The sequence below is a fragment of the Torulaspora globosa genome, chromosome 4 (genome assembly GCF_014133895.1).
Source record: "Torulaspora globosa chromosome 4, complete sequence".
In the NCBI taxonomy this organism is placed as follows: Eukaryota; Fungi; Ascomycota; class Saccharomycetes; order Saccharomycetales; family Saccharomycetaceae; genus Torulaspora; species Torulaspora globosa.
This window is the reverse complement of record NC_050730.1, coordinates 597,957-616,194: the sequence shown is the minus strand read 5'-3', so window position 1 is coordinate 616,194 and position 18,238 is coordinate 597,957. Positions and strand designations below refer to the sequence as shown.

General features: G+C 48.8%; 14 protein-coding genes and 1 non-coding gene across 15 annotated transcripts; 7 read left to right on the top strand and 8 right to left on the bottom strand.

Annotated features, from left to right (window-relative positions):
- Positions 1–545: 545 nt before the first annotated feature.
- Positions 546–1,091, top strand: ARF3 (Arf family GTPase ARF3; the record flags this gene model as incomplete). Its single annotated transcript, XM_037283609.1, has 1 exon — positions 546–1,091. One exon carries the CDS (start codon positions 546–548, stop codon positions 1,089–1,091), a length of 546 nt encoding a protein of 181 aa, XP_037139505.1.
- Positions 1,092–1,187: 96 nt separating this feature from the next.
- On the bottom strand, positions 1,188–2,051 carry RKI1 (ribose-5-phosphate isomerase RKI1; the record flags this gene model as incomplete). Its single annotated transcript, XM_037283608.1, has 1 exon — positions 1,188–2,051. The coding sequence occupies one exon, from the start codon at positions 2,049–2,051 to the stop codon at positions 1,188–1,190; it is 864 nt and encodes a 287-aa protein (XP_037139504.1).
- Positions 2,052–3,129: 1,078 nt separating this feature from the next.
- On the top strand, positions 3,130–3,857 carry RPS7A (40S ribosomal protein eS7; the record flags this gene model as incomplete). Its single annotated transcript, XM_037283607.1, has 2 exons — positions 3,130–3,273; positions 3,429–3,857. 2 exons carry the CDS (start codon positions 3,130–3,132, stop codon positions 3,855–3,857), a joined length of 573 nt encoding a protein of 190 aa, XP_037139503.1.
- Positions 3,858–3,977: 120 nt separating this feature from the next.
- HG536_0D03500 (uncharacterized protein) lies at positions 3,978–4,493 on the bottom strand (the record flags this gene model as incomplete). The annotated part of the gene is made up of 1 exon (XM_037283606.1): positions 3,978–4,493. One exon carries the CDS (start codon positions 4,491–4,493, stop codon positions 3,978–3,980), a length of 516 nt encoding a protein of 171 aa, XP_037139502.1.
- A 240-nt stretch (positions 4,494–4,733) lies between these two features.
- Positions 4,734–7,802, bottom strand: NUP1 (FG-nucleoporin NUP1; the record flags this gene model as incomplete). Its single annotated transcript, XM_037283605.1, has 1 exon — positions 4,734–7,802. One exon carries the CDS (start codon positions 7,800–7,802, stop codon positions 4,734–4,736), a length of 3,069 nt encoding a protein of 1,022 aa, XP_037139501.1.
- A 275-nt stretch (positions 7,803–8,077) lies between these two features.
- On the top strand, positions 8,078–9,253 carry KTR1 (alpha-1,2-mannosyltransferase KTR1; the record flags this gene model as incomplete). The annotated part of the gene is made up of 1 exon (XM_037283604.1): positions 8,078–9,253. The coding sequence occupies one exon, from the start codon at positions 8,078–8,080 to the stop codon at positions 9,251–9,253; it is 1,176 nt and encodes a 391-aa protein (XP_037139500.1).
- Positions 9,254–9,261: 8 nt separating this feature from the next.
- On the bottom strand, positions 9,262–10,242 carry CRC1 (carnitine:acyl carnitine antiporter; the record flags this gene model as incomplete). The annotated part of the gene is made up of 1 exon (XM_037283603.1): positions 9,262–10,242. One exon carries the CDS (start codon positions 10,240–10,242, stop codon positions 9,262–9,264), a length of 981 nt encoding a protein of 326 aa, XP_037139499.1.
- Positions 10,243–10,537: 295 nt separating this feature from the next.
- On the bottom strand, positions 10,538–10,665 carry HG536_0Dtrna10L. The gene is made up of 2 exons: positions 10,627–10,665; positions 10,538–10,582 (listed from the first exon to the last, which is right to left on the bottom strand). It is a non-coding gene; the product is annotated as a tRNA-Leu (tRNA).
- A 262-nt stretch (positions 10,666–10,927) lies between these two features.
- PHO23 (Pho23p) lies at positions 10,928–11,809 on the top strand (the record flags this gene model as incomplete). The annotated part of the gene is made up of 1 exon (XM_037283602.1): positions 10,928–11,809. One exon carries the CDS (start codon positions 10,928–10,930, stop codon positions 11,807–11,809), a length of 882 nt encoding a protein of 293 aa, XP_037139498.1.
- A 207-nt stretch (positions 11,810–12,016) lies between these two features.
- HG536_0D03450 (Ras family protein) lies at positions 12,017–12,895 on the top strand (the record flags this gene model as incomplete). Its single annotated transcript, XM_037283601.1, has 1 exon — positions 12,017–12,895. The coding sequence occupies one exon, from the start codon at positions 12,017–12,019 to the stop codon at positions 12,893–12,895; it is 879 nt and encodes a 292-aa protein (XP_037139497.1).
- A 91-nt stretch (positions 12,896–12,986) lies between these two features.
- On the bottom strand, positions 12,987–13,433 carry OST2 (dolichyl-diphosphooligosaccharide-protein glycotransferase; the record flags this gene model as incomplete). Its single annotated transcript, XM_037283600.1, has 1 exon — positions 12,987–13,433. One exon carries the CDS (start codon positions 13,431–13,433, stop codon positions 12,987–12,989), a length of 447 nt encoding a protein of 148 aa, XP_037139496.1.
- Positions 13,434–13,604: 171 nt separating this feature from the next.
- On the top strand, positions 13,605–14,312 carry OCA1 (putative tyrosine protein phosphatase OCA1; the record flags this gene model as incomplete). Its single annotated transcript, XM_037283599.1, has 1 exon — positions 13,605–14,312. The coding sequence occupies one exon, from the start codon at positions 13,605–13,607 to the stop codon at positions 14,310–14,312; it is 708 nt and encodes a 235-aa protein (XP_037139495.1).
- Positions 14,313–14,458: 146 nt separating this feature from the next.
- On the top strand, positions 14,459–15,115 carry PIN2 (Pin2p; the record flags this gene model as incomplete). The annotated part of the gene is made up of 1 exon (XM_037283598.1): positions 14,459–15,115. One exon carries the CDS (start codon positions 14,459–14,461, stop codon positions 15,113–15,115), a length of 657 nt encoding a protein of 218 aa, XP_037139494.1.
- A 51-nt stretch (positions 15,116–15,166) lies between these two features.
- Positions 15,167–15,868, bottom strand: MIC27 (Mic27p; the record flags this gene model as incomplete). Its single annotated transcript, XM_037283597.1, has 1 exon — positions 15,167–15,868. The coding sequence occupies one exon, from the start codon at positions 15,866–15,868 to the stop codon at positions 15,167–15,169; it is 702 nt and encodes a 233-aa protein (XP_037139493.1).
- Positions 15,869–16,092: 224 nt separating this feature from the next.
- On the bottom strand, positions 16,093–18,234 carry AVT4 (Avt4p; the record flags this gene model as incomplete). Its single annotated transcript, XM_037283596.1, has 1 exon — positions 16,093–18,234. One exon carries the CDS (start codon positions 18,232–18,234, stop codon positions 16,093–16,095), a length of 2,142 nt encoding a protein of 713 aa, XP_037139492.1.
- Between the last annotated feature and the right edge of the window lie 4 nt (positions 18,235–18,238).

The window sequence follows — 18,238 nt, the reverse complement described above, 5'->3', positions numbered from 1 at the left end:
CCCAGTCAGTTCGAAGCCTGCTCTCCTCGGCTATACATCGTCCTTGTACCTTCTCATACTGTCCTGCCAAGCTTCTTATGTAATACCTGGATAGGTCACGTGATCTTCTCCAGCTAGAGATGCCATATAGGACCAATAGAGGGCATACTTCTCGAAGAACTGCAATTGATCTCTGAGCTGGCATCTAGCGACGCAGGCCGCTGGTGGTTTCTTGTACTCGTAAAACAGGCGACATCTCGTCCCTTAGCTGAACCTTCCCAGCCTTGAAGCTGATTCAGCGACAGGATCTCACGGTGCAGCGTTGCGCAGCGTCGGAACAGAAGACGGAGGGTCTTCTGGCCCCGAGATCGATCAATTGCCCTTGAAGAGTCGTATAGCTTATCTCATCGGACCCTCGAAGGGTCATTGGGCACGGCGAATGCAGAAGAATGTCGATGTTCGTTGTCATGTAGAGAAAGTCGATGGGTTGGACAGGTTATGTCAGGCTGGTATTCGAAGAGTTGGATGGGTAGTTCGATTGCGAGATATATCTGAGGTGAGATTCGATGGGTAACTCGGTTTCGCGGGGGTTTGGGAAGCTTTTTGGTTCTCGGGAGATGAAGATCCTGATGCTGGGATTGGACAATGCTGGTAAGACCACAATTCTGTATAAGTTGAAATTGAACAAAATAAAGACGTCAGCTCCGACTGTTGGGTTCAATGTGGAGACAGTTGCTCGTAAAAATGTGAAGTTTAATATGTGGGATGTCGGAGGTCAGGAGCGATTGAGGCCTCTGTGGAGGCACTATTTCCCAGCGACAACGGCGCTTATATTTGTGATAGATTCGCATGATAAGGATAGATTGAACGAGGCAAAAGAGGAGTTATACAGTATCATAAGCGAGAAGGAGATGGGAGATGTTGTTCTTCTGGTGTGGGCTAATAAGCAGGATTTGAAAAACGCTTTGACGCCGCAGGAGATTTCCGAGTTTCTGCAACTGGGGGAGAACTTGAAGAACCAGCTGTGGTGTGTGATTGGAAGCAATGCGCTGACCGGGCAAGGCCTGGTGGAGGGTCTGTCTTGGATCTCCAACAACACGCCGAAGAAGTGAGTTGTAGCTCATCGTCAACTGTGAGCGAGCTCGTGCAGACTACTAATAGCTGTTGTATAGATACAAATTTGAAGTGTAATCCTAATGTAATCTTCGTTATTTTACCATAACTTCGACGGTACCATCCGAGTTGCCGAAATAAACTTTGGCCGCGTTGTCAATGAAAAGGCCAGTCTCCACAACGCCGACCATTGCCTTGATTTTATCATGCAATTCCTTGGGATTCTCAATTTGTCCGAAATCGGCATCGAGGATAAAATTGTTGTTATCAGTGACTATCGGACCAGCTTTGGCCTTACCGCCTTGTCTTAGCACCACGCTCGCGGCATTCAGCTGGCTCAAAAGCTCGTTTTTGACTTTCACATACGCTGGGGGCGCCACCTCGATAGGGACGCCTTGCCTCCAGTTGACACCCAATAGTTTCGGTGACCTCTTCGATGAATCCGCCACGACAATAAACTTTTCCGCACTTGTGCTTACCAGCTTTTCTTGGAATAAGCATGCTCCTCCGCCCTTGATAAGCTGTAGCTGGTGGTCGACTTCATCCGCACCGTCGAATGCAATGTCAATGTTCGGGTTCTGTTCAATGACGCCGTAATTCAGTCCATTGTCGATAATCAACTGCTGCGACTGAAATCCAGTGGCGATGCATGTGAATTTCGAAACATAATCCTTGAATCTGGCGTCTTTCAAGTACTGTCCAAGCCTTTCAGCTACGTAAACCACAGTACTCCCGCTTCCAACGCCTATCACCTTGTGTGAAAAAACATCCAGATTCTCGTCTACTGCACGGTATGCAGCAGCTCTCTTGGCATTCTCTATGACACTTCCTAACGGAGCGAGCTCCTCTATTTTGGGTACACTGTAGCACATCCTTCGCGGCCTGAAAACTGGTTGCCTAACGGTATATCTCACTCCCTTGCACAACGAAGCCAGTTTGTGGTATTCTCTATGGACCATAGCGCCATTGCAACAGACACTATATATTGATTTGCTCAAATATGGGGTCCCTTTCCCAGTAAAGTTGCAACACCCGCACGAGTACGGCTTCTGCGATGGCCACCGCTACCGGCTCCGGTCGTCCAGCGATCGGTTTTCGGGACCCACAGAAAAGGGCCATGATTGAAAACGCTTATTAAACAACATGTGCGACGACGAAAATGGCTAGAACCCTGACCGGCTAGCGTTTGATCTCCATGACCTTGCAGCGGGTTGTCTTGCTTACCATGTTCTACTGAGGCTATCTTGCTCGCTAGCACTGCTGATATCGCTGCCGTCGAAATAGTCTTGTAGCAACTTGTATACTCTTCAAACAAATAGATTGTGGATCAGAGGCAGTTTTCCTAGAAGTAGTACACCGTCTGGGTACCACTTTTCAACTTCATTGATGTCTTTTAAAAGCTGTTATGAATATCTCCCTACAGAAGTTCTGCCGTATCACCATTTGAGTGCTATGCTGGCTGATAGATAATGTAACCTTTTAGCTAAGAGTAGTGACCACCATTTACACACAACCCATCACTTGTAGTTGGGCGGTTAAAGTTATGTTTCTTGACTGTTGATTCGAAAACCCGTACATCTTGCATCCGGGACTTGCATCCGTACATATTATTTGAAAAATTATTTTTGCCCGCGTCAGGACAACCGATCTGAGTCATTTTTCCGAGGAGAAGCGGCCGCAGCTTTCTGCCTGCGGACAGAGTTGCGGGCGACAGGAAGGCTTAGTGCTAGTGTTCCTCCCGTCAGCTGTCTCCTCTAGGCAGACTCTCTTTGTCTCGGTCGGCCTAGCTGGGCCGAGGTCCCTTGACGCGGACGAGCCCAGCGGACGAAATTTCCCACTGAGGATGCAATGTCTATGGTGAGTTTCCAAGATGCACAGTGGCATCACTAGCGGTAAACCGTACTGGAGGGATTGTGGTAGTGGCAGCGACGTCTCTGTAATCGAAGTTATTTGGTGAATTTTGGGAGATAGTACTTCATATTGAGGGAGCGATAGTAGTTACAGGAACCCGCAAGTCAGGAAGAAACATCATCAACAATGTCTGCTCCACAAGCTAAGATTTTGTCTCAGGCTCCAACTGAATTGGAATTGCAAGTTGCTCAAGCTTTCTCCGAGTTGGAAAACTCTTCCCCAGAATTGAAGGCTGAATTGAGACCTTTGCAGTTCAAGTCTATCAGAGAAGTATGTTAAATTTGCGCCATTACAAGAGAGAGATGAAGAAGATTGAACAAAGAGTGAGTGTGGGACCGAAGAATAACATGACATGCTATGGCAATTGCTCTTTCTCTGGTATTCTACCATTGCAAGACCGTTTACTAACTGAATGTTTTTGATAGATTGATGTTTCCAGCGGTAAGAAAGCTTTGGCTATCTTTGTCCCAGTCCCATCTTTGGCAGCTTACCACAAGGTTCAAACCAAGTTGACCCGTGAATTGGAAAAGAAGTTCCCAGACCGTCACGTCGTCTTCTTGGCTGAAAGAAGAATCTTGCCAAAGCCTTCCAGAAGATCCAGACAAACCCAAAAGAGACCAAGATCCAGAACTCTAACTGCTGTCCACGACAAAATCTTGGAGGACTTGGTTTTCCCAACCGAGATCGTCGGTAAGAGAGTCAGATACTTGGTCGGTGGTAACAAGGTTCAAAAGGTCTTGTTGGACTCCAAGGACGTTCAGCAAGTTGACTACAAATTGGAATCCTTCCAAGCCGTCTACAACAAGTTGACCGGTAAGCAAATCGTCTTCGAAATCCCAGGTGAAACCCACTAAACGTAACGCTAGGATCGAACGTCAAAACAAACTCTCCATCACATATAGTCCTCTATATATCAAAACAAAATGTTTTAATAGGTGTATAATTTTTAAAGCGTTTTCATTAGTACACGCTATTTAACCTCGAGATTCTAGTTGTTGACCGTCTTTGAACCCCGCCATGTTTACAAACCTGTCGTATGCATTCTCTGCGGGTGCTCTCGTAACCTCTAATTGAACCTTGGGTATATCGTAGTACTTAATTGATTCGAAATCATCTTTGGCCAGCTCGACTTTCCCTTCTGGTTTCCCGTTTTCTCGATCTTGCTGAGATTTCTTAAGTGTCTGGACAAGTTCTGGATGTTCTTCTGCTGGCTTCTTCTTCATCATATCGCCATTCTTGTTCTTCGTGGTCAGGACCAATACACATGCGGTGATCCCGCCTATGATGACAAGATACTTAATCAGCGTTATTATAGTCAACAGTATGCCTCCAATAAACATTCTTATGAATGGCCCCAGCAATGAAACTGAAATCATTACCGAGCATCCCAAGACGAACGAAGGTAGGTGAATCTCATTGACGGGATCGAGTCGTAATTTGGAATTTATCTGACCAACATTCTGTTCAACCCAGCTAGCTATGGAGTCCATGTACGTCTTATATCATTAAACACCCTCAACGGAGAGTTAGTTCGTTGATTGCACCAATGGCCTTTAGATCAGTAAGGCTTCTTCTATCTAATGCTCTGCATTACCCGAGATTTTCCCTCATAGTAACCGCATAAAATACTCCAGCTTAACGGAGAATGACAAAGATATGATAGAAAATCATACTATTAGTACAGTTTATATAATGCTGATGCAAGGTGGTATCCGTGTATATATTCATGATCATCTTCTTGACTGCCTCATTCTTGCTAATTTTCTGCCCGGTGGTAGCTGGAAGTTCAGAGCCGACGCTTGTTGAGCCGGTTGAGCTACTTGTCCAGCGGCCATGCCATTAGATTGAGGTGCAGTGCCAAAAACCTGTGATGGGGGAGGTGCATTACTAAAAAGCTGTTGTGGACCGTTGGCAGCCATATTCAGAACAGCTGGTTTGCCTGAGAAAACGGAGCTGGGATTCACAGTAGCATTATTACTGAAGTTCATGTTTATAGTGCTGGAGGGAGTGAAGGCTCTGCTTGAGCTATTAGAGCCATTCATGACGATAGGAGAAGCCGATCTGCCAAATGTTGGAGACGGAGTAGTACCGAAGGCGGTTTGCGATGGTTGGGTTTGGCCGAAAGCAGAAGCATTCTGATTTGCGGTGCCCGATACGTTGAAGGAGAATCCGTTGTTGTTATTTTGCGAAGCTCCGAGGAAGGGATTCGTAACGGAGGTGGTCGGAGCCGTACTGATTGGTGTATTTTTGTTATTATTAGTCCCTGCTCCAAATTTAAAATCGAGCGAAGGTAAACCAGCTTTGTTGTCAGTGCCTGAGATATTCGACAAAGAGTCATTGTCAGTTGCAAGAGTGCTTGGTTTGTTGAAGGTGAAATTGACATTGTTCGTCACAGGCGCAGGAATGGATTGAGCGGGGCCTGTCCCGAACACCGATCTCCCAGATTTGGCCGCGTCTGTCACACCAAAACTAAACGAAGGTTTCTGGGCACCTCCCGTTTCATTCAAATTTTTGAATGTGAACCCGTTAGTTGGAAGCGAAGGAGATGCACGATTTGAATCATTGCCATTTGCGGTACCAAAAGAGAGCGAAGGCGCAGCGGCCGGTTGATCTTTCTTCTCAAGGGATGGGCTGTTGCCAAAAGAGAATGACGGAACACCCGCAGTTTCCTTCTTCTCAGGTGCTGCTTTAGTGCCAAAGGAGAATGATGGAGCTTGGGGCTTCTCTTTGTTGTCAGATGCTGCGCTGCTGTCAAATGAGAATGATGCAGAAGGTTGACCCTTTCCGTCAATTTCAACACCTTTACCAAAGGAGAATGACGGAGCGGCAGCCTTGTCTTTATTGTCAGGTTCAACGCTTTTACCAAAGGAGAATGACGGAGCGGCAGTCTTGTCTTTATTGTCAATTTCAGCACCTTTACCAAAGGAGAATGATGATGCAACGGAAGCCCCCTTCTTTTCAGAGACTGCGCTTCCAAAAGAGAATGATGGAGTGGCGCTCGGTAGTTTGTCTTCTTTACCGGAAGCTTTACTTCCATTAAATGAAAACGACGGTACAGCAGCTGGTTGATCTTTCTTATCGGAAGCTGTGCTGCTACCAAAAGTAAACGAGGGAGCAGCTGGCTTACCCTTCAGGCCGGGCGCGATGCTTGGACCAAATGAGAACGCTGTTGAAGTTGAAGAATCTTTCTTATCATCGGCGGCACCTTGACCAAAAATAGATGACGTTTTGCTAACTTCAGCCGTCTTTTCACCGGTAGAAATGTTAAAACTGGGAGCCTGTGTTGCCCTCGTAACGGCAACATCATCCTCACCTTTGCGGGAAGAATCATCGCTCGTTTTTTCGGAGCTCTTACCAAGTGATGATACTTGAGCAGCAGATTCTGGACCGCTCCCGAGCGAAAAAGCTGTCTTGGTAGATTTTGCAAGGTCGTTTCCCAATAGAGACGGACCGTTCAACTGTGCTTCATCGCTTTGCTTGGTGCTAAACGAGAAAGACGGTACCGAACCGATGTTTGCGGGTTTGCTTTTTTCCTCCTCGTTGTTTTCGTTTGGTTTACCAAATTTAAACAATGGCTGCGAAGCCTGCTTCTTATCGGTTGACGCACTAGAGACCATTGTCGTGCCCTTATCCGCTGTCACAGCTTTCCCAAACGAGAAGGCGGGTTTGTTGTTGTCTTGACTGCTGGAAGGCGAACTTGACTTCAAACCAGAGGACGTAGCAGTATCAGTGAAAAGACGCGCAGCCCTTTTTCTTCTAGGCCCGTCCGCGTCCTCTTCTTCTTCTCTGGCTCGATGAGCATGTTCATCGATGTTCGACTTTAGAGCTGTAAAAGTGAAGGATGGTTTTGTAGCCGGCAAGACAGCCGCCTGCTTCGATGGCTGCTCCGCAGGCTTGAACTGAAGAGATTCACTTTCCGCCTTTTGCAGCTTCTGTCCCATTTTAATTGCTTCAAGGTCGCCTGTCTTCGAAGGAGTATCGCTAGGTTTGATAAAATCGAACCCTATAGACGGAAGAACGGTCTTGTCCTTGTGCTGCCTGGCATCTATTGCATCGCCCTGACTGCGCCCCGCGACAATCGTACTCTCTCTTTCCACTGGCTGTCCAGCAGCGGATGTCGGCTGGCCTTTAAGAAGGATATCTCGCTGAGCCGCGGACAGCGGGCTGACATTGATATCCTGGAATAGCCCACCGGGAGGCGCCGCCATTTTCGTCGCTGCTATGCTTGGTGAGTCGATATGGTCCTTCTTCACAACATTCGTGACACACTTGCCCTCTTTACGGTGATTATCGTATTCCGATAGATCGTAATCGAAACTCCCGGACCATCTCGTTCCCCGCCGCTGATTATTGCCCACTTTTCGCGACTTCAAAACCTGCAAGGTTTCGACTGGCTCTGCAGTTCCGGCCGCTTTCACAGGCGACGGCGTGGAGGAGTGTTGTTCAGAGTAGCTAGTATCTAACAGGCTCAGTCTAGGCGTTCTCTGCGATCCGGCAACTGAGAGAAGAACATCAGAGCCCAATCTCCGTCTCACTTCCTGCTTATGCCTCAGCAACCTCAAACGTTGGACCGGTAAGATGGGCAAAACCGGCGGTCTAAGCTGTGAATTCGTCTCGTAAAGGATCAACGACCCTTGACCATCGGGAAGAGTCACATCCTCTCGTAAACCGTTGTCTAAGCCTTGATTGCTCGTACTAACGTCATTTCCGATCTCTTTGTAATCCTGTCCCCTCTTTTCAACCGGTTTTTTGAAGAAATCCACAATCGACGAAGATAAAGATCCCGTTTGAACGTCCATCGACAAACCTGCAGCGATAAGATCGATCCGAAACCACTGATCTACCACTATAATCTAGTGTTCTTCCCTCATTATTCTTCTGTTCATCACCTTATAGCCACTTCAAAAACTTTTCGTCGTCAGGAGTGATAATTCTTAGTGTCAAGCCTAGCTTATATAGAAGTGTCAACTGGAAGCCCAAGACTGATCGATGGGATACCAGCAGTGCGGCGATCCGTTGGTTCTGGCATATTGCACAGTTAGCTGGTGTTGAGGTTGTAGTGAGAAGATCGAGAATGGCGGAGGCGAAGATTTCTCCCGGCAAGAAACGGTTCGGCAAGCTCTTGGGCCTTACGCTGGTGGGTTTGGTGACGTTGTTTATTGTCTTTAACGTTGGATCTTTTGGCGGATCTGGCCGCATCAACTCGGCTCCAATCCTGGAATCTAATGGAAGATACAAAGTTGACCAGTTAAAGTATCCAAAATACACCGGCCGTAAGGAAAAAGCTACGTTTGTGACGCTGGCACGTAACGATGACTTATATTCGTTGCTTCCTGCGATAAAATCGGTGGAGGACCGGTTCAATCACAAGTTTCAGTACGATTGGGTGTTTCTCAACGATGAGGAGTTCACCGACGAGTTCAAGAGAGTGACCAGCTCGTTGGTCAGTGGAACCACCAAGTATGGATTGATCCCTAAGGAGCAGTGGAGCTTCCCACCCGACATTGATCAGCAAAGGGCCGCTGAAACCCGTCGTCAAATGAAGGCGGATAAGATCATCTACGGAGACTCGATTTCGTACAGATTCATGTGCCGGTACGAGTCCGGGCTTTTCTATCGGCATCCGCTGATGCAGGAGTACGAATGGTACTGGCGTGTGGAGCCGGACGTGAAGCTATACTGTGATATCGACTATGATGTCTTCAAGTTCATGAGGGAGAACAACAAGAAGTATGGTTTCACCATCTCGATCAAGGAGTATGAAGCTACCATCAAGTCGCTGTGGGCCACTACAAAGCAATTTATCGACCAGCATCCAGAGTACTTAGCCAAAAACAACATGCTCGACTTCATCAGCGATGACGAGGGGTCCTCCTACAACCTGTGCCACTTCTGGTCTAACTTTGAGATCGCATCGTTGGACCTGTGGAGGAGTCCCGCCTACTCTGCCTACTTCGAACACCTGGACAAGGCCGGCGGATTCTTCTACGAGAGATGGGGCGACGCCCCGGTGCATTCCATTGCCGCGGCTCTGTTCTTGAACCGTGACGAAATTCACCATTTCGACTCGATGGGTTACTTCCATCCGCCCTTCCATGCGTGTCCAGTGGACGACGACGTGAGACTGAGCCACAAGTGCGACTGTAACCCGAACCAGGACTTCACCTGGAAGGGCTACTCCTGCACTACCAAATTCTACACTGTCAATGGATTGACAAAGCCAAAGAACTGGCAACTACATGCAGAGTGATAAATAAGTTACAAGCCATAGTTCTTGAATAGCGAGTGAGTCAGTTCGACCCCGAGGAATGTTGCCGCATTCGCAGGGAAAGATCTCATCAAAGCCGGGCCCAGCCCGGGGAAGAACCCTCTGATCCCGCCTCGCGTCGCATATATCTCCCTGGTCGCATCTATCATGCTCTGCCCGTGCTGCGAAGACGACGCCTGCAGCTTAGTCTTGATCGTGTCGATCGGGAAAACAACCAGCCACATCGACATGCCGGCCACCCCTCCAGAGATACACACGTTAGCGATGTTGATTTCATCTCCGGATTGCGACCGCTTGTTAAGCATTTTCTTGCAAACCTCGTAAGACGCAAAGTACAGAGCACTACCGGGCCCGTCTCTCGCCAAAGTTGCCAACGATCCCTTGAACAGCGACCGCACGCCGCCCTCTTGCACCAGTTTTCTGGCTGCCGCTACGAAAGAGTGGCTCGAAGACGTCTGCAAGACAACTTTGATCCGTTCCGTCGGAGCCGTCACCAGTGTCGTCGGAATCGCACTAATAAACCCCGCCGTAGCCATCTGCGACGTCGACAACGTCGACCCGTCCGCACTCATCGACGCTCCGCCCACAAGTTTCTTCCCAACATCGTAACCCCAGAACGAAACCGCAAAGATCGGCGTGACGCCTAGCAACGGAGGAACAACGCCCTTGTAAAACCCTCTTACCGAATTTGCCAGCATCGTACCTCTCGCTGACGCTCTAGCTTCACTCAGAATTTTTCTCACCGCATCACCAGCTCCCTTAGCCTGCCCATTCTGACACCGCACCTTGATCAAATCAAAAGGATGTCCTGTGAGCACCGCACAAACACCACCAACACCGCCAGCCACTAGCGACTTCAAATTCTCTCGAATCTCATTACCACCGCTACCACTACCACCTGTTTGCGTTTCCAAATTACCTTCCTCCTCTTTAATCAGAGCAGACTCTGACAAGCTTGTGTCACTAGACATATCCGAACCACCTTTCTCTTACTGCTATCAAACAGCACCACTTCTCCCCAACACAGAAGCTATACACGCCGCTATATATATGACTGCAACTCCGTAGCATTGGTCCGAGTCATCCAGCTTGTGTTACGATCGCGGTGCTACGCTGCGTTGATCGAGCTGCTTGTGAGACACAACAAGACTGTGACGCTGGCTTGCATGACCTGGCTGTAGCCAGGGGTCATCGACTGTTTCGGGGCTAATCAGCGTCGGTGATTAGACGGTCAGGGTCATCTCCCTCAGAGGTTGCAAAAAAATATGGTTGCTAAGAGATTCGAACTCTTGCATCTTACGATACCTGAGAATTCCGAGGTGCACAGTTTTGCTGCACACAAGAATCGAACCGACTCTTGAATCAGGCGCCTTAGACCGCTCGGCCAAACAACCATACTAATTTGTGGAGAAAATTACGAACTACAGGCTGGTAGACTCCTCATCAGATCATGTGAAGACTGATATAAGACCAGAAACCGTTGGCGAAGAAGATTGAGGGCACTAGACCAGCTAATCTGGTCTGTTGCGACGCTGGTTGGCCTGCTGGTTGCCCGTTTTGCAGTGTATCCTCGCGCGGCGGGTTCAAGAGACTGTAGAAAGCGCATCGGAGAAGCAGGACAGACTGGTGCAAGACCAGGGAACCACACAGAGCACGATGAGCATCCCTGCCAACCTGTACCCCGGACTGAACGACATCGTGGACGTGCTGGAGCAGTTTCCCCTCGAGACGTCGAGATACGTGACGTTGCTGCACGAAATAGATGCCAAGTGTGTGCATTCGACGCCGAGCCTGAACGACAAGATCGATGCGTTTGCGTCGGTGGAGGGCAACGGTGGCGTCGATAAGAAGGATCTGCTGGGCCAGATGAACGCGCTGTTTGAGGAGCTGATGCCCTCCCTGGAGGAGAAGATGCATGTGTCGTCGATCATGCTGGAGTCGCTGCAGAGACTGACGACGAGGCTCGAGCTGGCGTACGAGATCGCAATACGGAACCAGGAGATACCCAGCAGCCTGCGGCTCGGGGCAGACAACCACCCGGCAATGCATTTGCACCACGAGCTCATGGAGAAGATCGACGCCAAGTCCAACGGGGCCGGCGTTGCCGGCCCCGCTGGCGCAAAGAGCTCGCAGGCGCTGCGAAGCGAGTCCAGACGAGAGGCGATGGTCGCCAACAAGAGACAGGTCGCAGTGCCGAACGACGCAGCAGACGACGCTGCGTTCTCCGACTTCGAACTGCAAAGACGCGGCACGTCGATGAGCTCGAACGGCGGCCCAGCAGACACCAAGAAGCGCAAGAGGAGGGCCAACGTGAGCACAGTGGCGCTCTCGAGGGACGACGCGGACTCGTCAAAGCTCAGGACCAACGAGTACGGCGAAATCCTCTACTGCTACTGCAACCAGGTCGCCTACGGCGAGATGGTCGGCTGCGACGGCGCCAATTGCGAGCTCGAGTGGTTCCACCTGCCGTGTATCCATCTGGACCACATCCCCAAGGGCAAATGGTACTGCGATGACTGCAAGAAGAGGAAGAATTGACCAAGAACAGCGCTTTTATACTGGGTTTTATAGTCTATTATGTGTTTTTTTCGTTGACATTTTTTTAGCGGCCTCGATCCCTCGAGAGCAGTATATAAGCCATACAAAAGACGGATAGTTAAAGGTAGTCTCCTTGGAAAAGCGTAGGTGAAGCTTTAAAGGCGGACATCTTGTGTTGGCAGCGAGTTTAGTTGATAGCAGACAGCTATGTCCCTGAGCAAATCGAATATAAGAGAATACAAGCTTGTCGTTGTCGGTGGAGGCGGTGTCGGTAAGTCGGCGTTGACCATCCAGCTGATTCAGTCGCATTTTGTTGATGAATATGATCCTACGATAGAGGATTCGTATAGGAAGCAGGTTGTGATCGATGATAAAGTGACCATCTTGGATATATTGGATACTGCAGGTCAAGAAGAATATTCCGCAATGAGAGAACAGTACATGAGGACCGGCGAAGGGTTTCTGTTGGTGTATTCGGTGACCTCGAGGACGTCGTTTGACGAGTTGATGACGTACTACCAGCAGATTCAGAGAGTCAAGGATGTCGACTACGTTCCTGTGGTGGTTGTTGGTAACAAGTCTGATCTGGAAGAGGAGAGACAAGTTGCGTACGAGGATGGACTGAATATGGCGAAGCAGATCAATGCTCCGTTCCTGGAGACTTCTGCCAAGCAGGCGATCAACGTCGACGAGGCTTTTTACACTTTGGTTCGGCTGGTCAGAGACGAGGGCGGCGTGTACAACAAACACGCAATGCGCAACGCCAGCCCCCGCAACGGCCAGGCCGTTGCCAATGGCGTCGGGCCAGGTAGCACGGTCAACTCTCACAACAACGAGGCCGTGAGTTCCGGTGCCAACAACGTTCACAGCTTGGCCAGCCAGGCGGAGACCAAGGGCTCGCAAACGAAGGCCAGCCAGACGAATCAGGTCGCTGTCGGCCAGCAGGACGGGGTTGCGAGCCAGAGCGACGACGTGGCAGCCGCTGGCAGGCAAGCGAAACAAAGCAGAGCTCAGCAATCTTCAAAGGTCGACAGCTCCGCCAAGGAGTCGCCTTCCAAATCCGGTGGCTGCTGCACCATCTGCTAGAGTCGGAACAATTGTCAGGAACTTGTATCATTACTAAATATCTTTTATTCATGACCGCCTGCCGTTTGCTCTGCAAGCGAACCTCTTCTAGCTAGTTTATAAAGTGCAAGCTTATAAAGTGCAGAATAAGGCTCGCCAACACAAACTCGCCAAACGCCTTGTTCTTCGAAATCCCGGGGAATGGGCTAGCCAGCTGCAACCTCAGACTGATCAACAGCACAAACTGGCCCACGCATACTATAAAGCCTGCCAAGAACGCGTTGAAGGGGAATGTGTCTCTGATGAAAGCCATGAAAGCCGTCTGTATCAAAGCGAGCACCACGAGAAACACGCAGAATATATCAATCAGCTTCAAACGATTATCCTGCTCGACCTGGCCCCAGTACGCCTTCAACGAAACACTAAACGCATCTGCAAAGTCCTTACTTATGGTCCCTGACGACGGAATTTTGCCCTTCAACGGCACGGAACTCGTCTGAGTACTGGACACGGCCTTCTTCCTCTTTGGCGACATCGCTACAACTCCTACAGGGCTCATACACTCAGGTTGACTGCTCTTTAAGTATCAACTGGTGGTTATGGCTTGATATCTGGTGAACTATGACGAAAAAGCCGTTACCCGCCCTGTATTTCAAGGTTATACCGCTTCATCAGGACTCATCAGGACTATAGAACGGTACTGTAGGGCAAGTTGGGTGGCCGAATCGCGATGAGTCTGCTGGGAACTAATAGCAAGAGCCTCCAGGAAGTGGACGCCGACGGTTATCTTTGCGAGCGAGACGACGAAGTGCCGCTAGAGGACGAGGACATCGAGGACGAGGAGGACCATATCTATATCAATGAAGAGACCGAGTGTGGGAAGGAAAAAGTGCTGATATCGCACGGCCCGCTCAAGCGGATTGTACCGCCATTGAACTTCTGTCCTGTAGAGCGATATCTGTACAGGTCTGGGCAGCCATCGCCGGTGAACTTCCCGTTTCTGCTGAATCTGAATCTGAGAACGATCATCTGGCTCGCCAACGAGGAGCCGCAGGACTCGCTGCTTGAGTTTTGCGAAGCTCACGACATCCGCCTGCAGTTTGCTGCAATAAATCCCGACGGCGGTGAAGACGATAACCCATGGGATGGGCTCACGGAACACTCGATCATCAATGCCCTCAAGACAATAGTGGACCAGGACAACTACCCGCTGCTTGTGTGCTGCGGCATGGGGAGACACAGAACCGGGACGGTGATCGGCTGTTTACGGAGAATCATGGGCTGGAACCTGGCCAGCGTGTCGGAAGAGTACAGGCGATTTACGGGCAGCAGAGGTGGCAGAATTCTGGTCGAACTGCTGATAGAGGCGTTTGATACCAATCTCGTCGAGATAGATCGTGCCAAGGCCCCCAATTGGCTTCTTACAGCCCTTAAATAGTGCTCTTTTCTATGAATTGGTATAATTATGGCATGTTTTCTTGTTCATCAGATAAGCCTCGATCATATAACAAAGACATATAACATCTTGACAGTTGCAGAACTGGAGTTCATAGCATCTAACTACAGCGATTGGATTCTCACAGAATGGAAGTTTGCACGGTGAAAAGGCTTATAGGCAGATCTTTCACACAGAATCTTCAAAGTACTGCTGACAGTTTTAAATCATGGGATACATGTATGAACAATAAGACATGCAAGATCGTTGCGATTGTGGGCATTGTTTTGGCGGCGCTCGTTGCTCTGTGGTTGATAGGAGCCATTCTGACATGTTTTATGCAGGGTGTTACTGGCATTGGTGAGTTCTGCTGCTGGTGTTGTAATTGCGGCGGAAGAAACTCAAGAAGAGCGGCCAACGAGGGATATGGAAGGACGTCTCAGGTGCCACCACCAGCTACAGTGATCTACCAGCCTATCCAGCAGCCGGAGTCTGCGTATTACCGTAAGGCTGACGACGCTTTCTTCGATGAGAGAAGGACGTCGAAAGATGTGTTCGAACTGGAGCAGGATTTCGATCTAGAGAAGCAACGTGAGAAATCTAGGAAGAAAAGGCTTCCAGCTGTGACGCATGATGTCGACGAGAACCTTTCTGTATACCAGCCTTCCAGCACGGTGGCGGCAACAAACCCATGGCAGACGTTCAACCCGCAGAACAGAGCAAGCACCCATCAGAGCCCATATCCGTACGATAACGTTCAAGAATACCAGGGACAAGGCTACTACCATGGAGGATACCAGAGGTAGAACGAAAGAAAATAGGGGAATGTTAGTTTCTTGATATACATGGTGTTATATTTAGTTTAAGGCATTGTTTATGCTTTCTCTTACAAATCTCACGCCCTTCTGCAATTGGTCGTTGCAATTGGTGCTCAAACTACGTGTCGCTTTAGCTAGGCCATGCACATAGTATTCATTCCATAACCGGCGACAGTCGTCCACGACGGGCTTGGGTAGCACGTCTTTCTGTATGGTATCGACGACGTTGACGGCAGTCACCGGAGTCAGCTGGTAGAAAACGGTGCTAGCTAGCGCAATGGGAAGTAGTAGTCTCGCTGGAATGCTTGTACAGACCTTGCCCAGCAGTGACGGCCGGCCTGCGAGGATATTCTTCTTGCTGCCCCAATTCAATGGGTTGCTCAACACTCTACCGGAGAAAAAGGCGCCGAGGGACAGAATCGTAGAGGGAACTAGCAATTCCTGGTTTTCGTGAGTATCAGTAAAGACGTTCTTTTGCAGGTATTCATCAGCAGAGGCAAGTTCATTCCTAGCAGCACTCTTTTGGGTCTCCCATTCGGCTCTCACAAGATCTATCTTGTTTATTAGCATATTCCTCCATTTCCGCAGAGTGTGAGTGATCTGAACAGATTCTGTTATCTGGTTTCCAGTGGGTAGCGTACTTGTTTCCATCTCCGGCGACGCATTCATCACAGAAGGAACAATTGGTCCCTTTTGTTCGGTCGATTCGACATTTCCTGAACCATAGAAGGATGGACCCATTGCTGAACAGTAGTTCGGGTAAAGGAGCTTCGAATCTGTGTTGGATTATGTGCAGAAGTCGCATGCCTACCGATAACCGTAGTTAAGCTCTCGATAATTATTACACAATTACGTCGTCGGTAGTGATTTTCATTGTGTCAGTAAATACAAATGACAGTAAATATAAATGACAGTAAATATAAAAGTCTATTAAAATTCGAATTAAATGTGCGCTTATTGGACGGTTATTTTGCGAAAAGGCTTTGATAGGAGGTGTACAGCATGCTTACACCACCAAACACGATCAGGATGTAATCTATCGTGGCACCCCAGGGTACTTTATGGCCTGCTGATTTCGGACGGCTATAACTTTGCAGATGAAGCATGGGTGGATACATGTAGACCAATGGGATACATGCAAAAGAGCCGATGATCGAAACAAACTTGTCTAGTTTATCGGCACCAAAATAAGCCATTAGGATGACTAGAGCTACAATGATAGCCCTTACAAAGTTCTTGAGCCATTTGACCTTCCAGCTTAGTTTCCCCGAGATGGGACGCCATTCGACGCCCGTGGTTTCATCATCCCGCTTGACGTAGATTTTGGTGAACTTGGGAAAAACCTTGTTTTCGATAATTTTGATAGCTGGGAATAGCTGCAATGGTGTCGATAGCATGATTGCTAGGGAATAGAAAAACTGGATTAAATTGACGAAAATATTCTGTTGAGGGAGATTCAGTAAAATAACGGTTTTGATGTGCTGACCGTAGGCCAGGTAACCAACTGATGCAATGGTGATGAATAAAACGGTTGAGCTCCCGATGACGAGAGCTAAAAGTAGGGGAAATTTTTCGGGGTGTTTCATAGAGTCTTGGACTGGAATGATCAACCCAATTCCTTCAAATGCGAAAATGGCTGTGCCGACGAACATTGACCAGCGGTTAGCGTTGAATCCCATGATCACTCCTTCTGCGGCTCTCATATGCTGGTCCACGATAAGATGCTTGCCGCTGAAATACAATACGATGACTAAACCAGCCATAACGCAGAAGTTAGCTAGCAAGGATGGCAGGGATAACTTTGATACGTTTCTAATGAATGACAGTGGGATGAAAACAACCAGCTGCAAGAGCATGAGGCTCGAGATGGGAACATCAGACAAGAGAAACACGTTCTTGATGAATGCCCTCAAATTCTCAGCGGTAAAGATAACATATGCACCAGAAAACCCAATTTGGGTGAGCACAAGGGAGAACAGAATGATGAATTTCATCCACGAGCCATAAAGTTTCAAGCCGATATCGCCAAAGGAAGATACGCCAGTTATCTGCTTCGCTCTGATCAAAATGAAGTAGCACCAATAGGAATAGACACCAAAAAATAATAACATTATGATGGAAAATATAAGGCCACCATTGGCAAATGCACCTGGAAGGAAAAGAACACCGGTACCAATGAATGATTTCAGAAGCAGGAAAAAGGCCGTCACGGTTGGAGTATTGCCCTTCACGGACTGCAGGGATGTCCCTAGAGAAACCCGTCTACCTTCCTCCAATATAAGAGCTGATCTTTCGCCGGTGCCAATAGTCGGTAAGCCCCCATCTGATAGAAAATCATCTTCAAAAGACTCACCCGCAAAGTGACCGTAGATATAAAGGAACTCCAAGAAATTTCTAGTCAGGAAAGGTATCTTGTCCATCTCCCGACCTTGCATTGATGGATCGGCAAGAGCTGAGCCAGGAGGTGAATTCAGTGGAGTGGCACCGTAATCAGTCGGTTGCTGCTGCATTTGTCTCACTTTATTAACAATAAATTCTCTTCTAAATCCTCCCGGTACGTTTAGACCACTTGCAGTAGACTTGCGTCTTCGGTTTTCTATTGCCAGAGTAACATCTTCCATTGACTTCGCAGTCTTCCCCGCCAGTTCGTCGTTGCCAGTCGCGAGTTTGTAGATATCTCTGGTGATATCGCCGCCGGCACGGGCAATAGTAGGCGTCGGTGCTTCAGTGGCCGTCGCCGCAGTCTCTCCCGTACTGTTATCCGTCGTAGCACTCCCAATCACTGCATCATCTTGGCCGTCGAGTAGGGACTCGCTCTCCCTTCTGTAGCCGTCGAGGAAGTACGTCCTTCTCAGACTGTTGATGATTTCGTTATGATCCTCCGGATGCTGCGTCTTGAAATTTGGAGATTCCATGTCAACCAAGACATGCGGATCGTAACTTTTACCAGATCTCCCCGTCATTTGAGCAGATCTAGCCATGGAACTCCTGCGAGTAGCCAATGAAGAAGATTGCAAAAGAGATGTTCGCCTACCATTCGGTATCGTTATAGCGGCCTTCGGAGCTGACGGCGATGACGACAGAGTTATGCCACTTGAAGAGGCCATGATC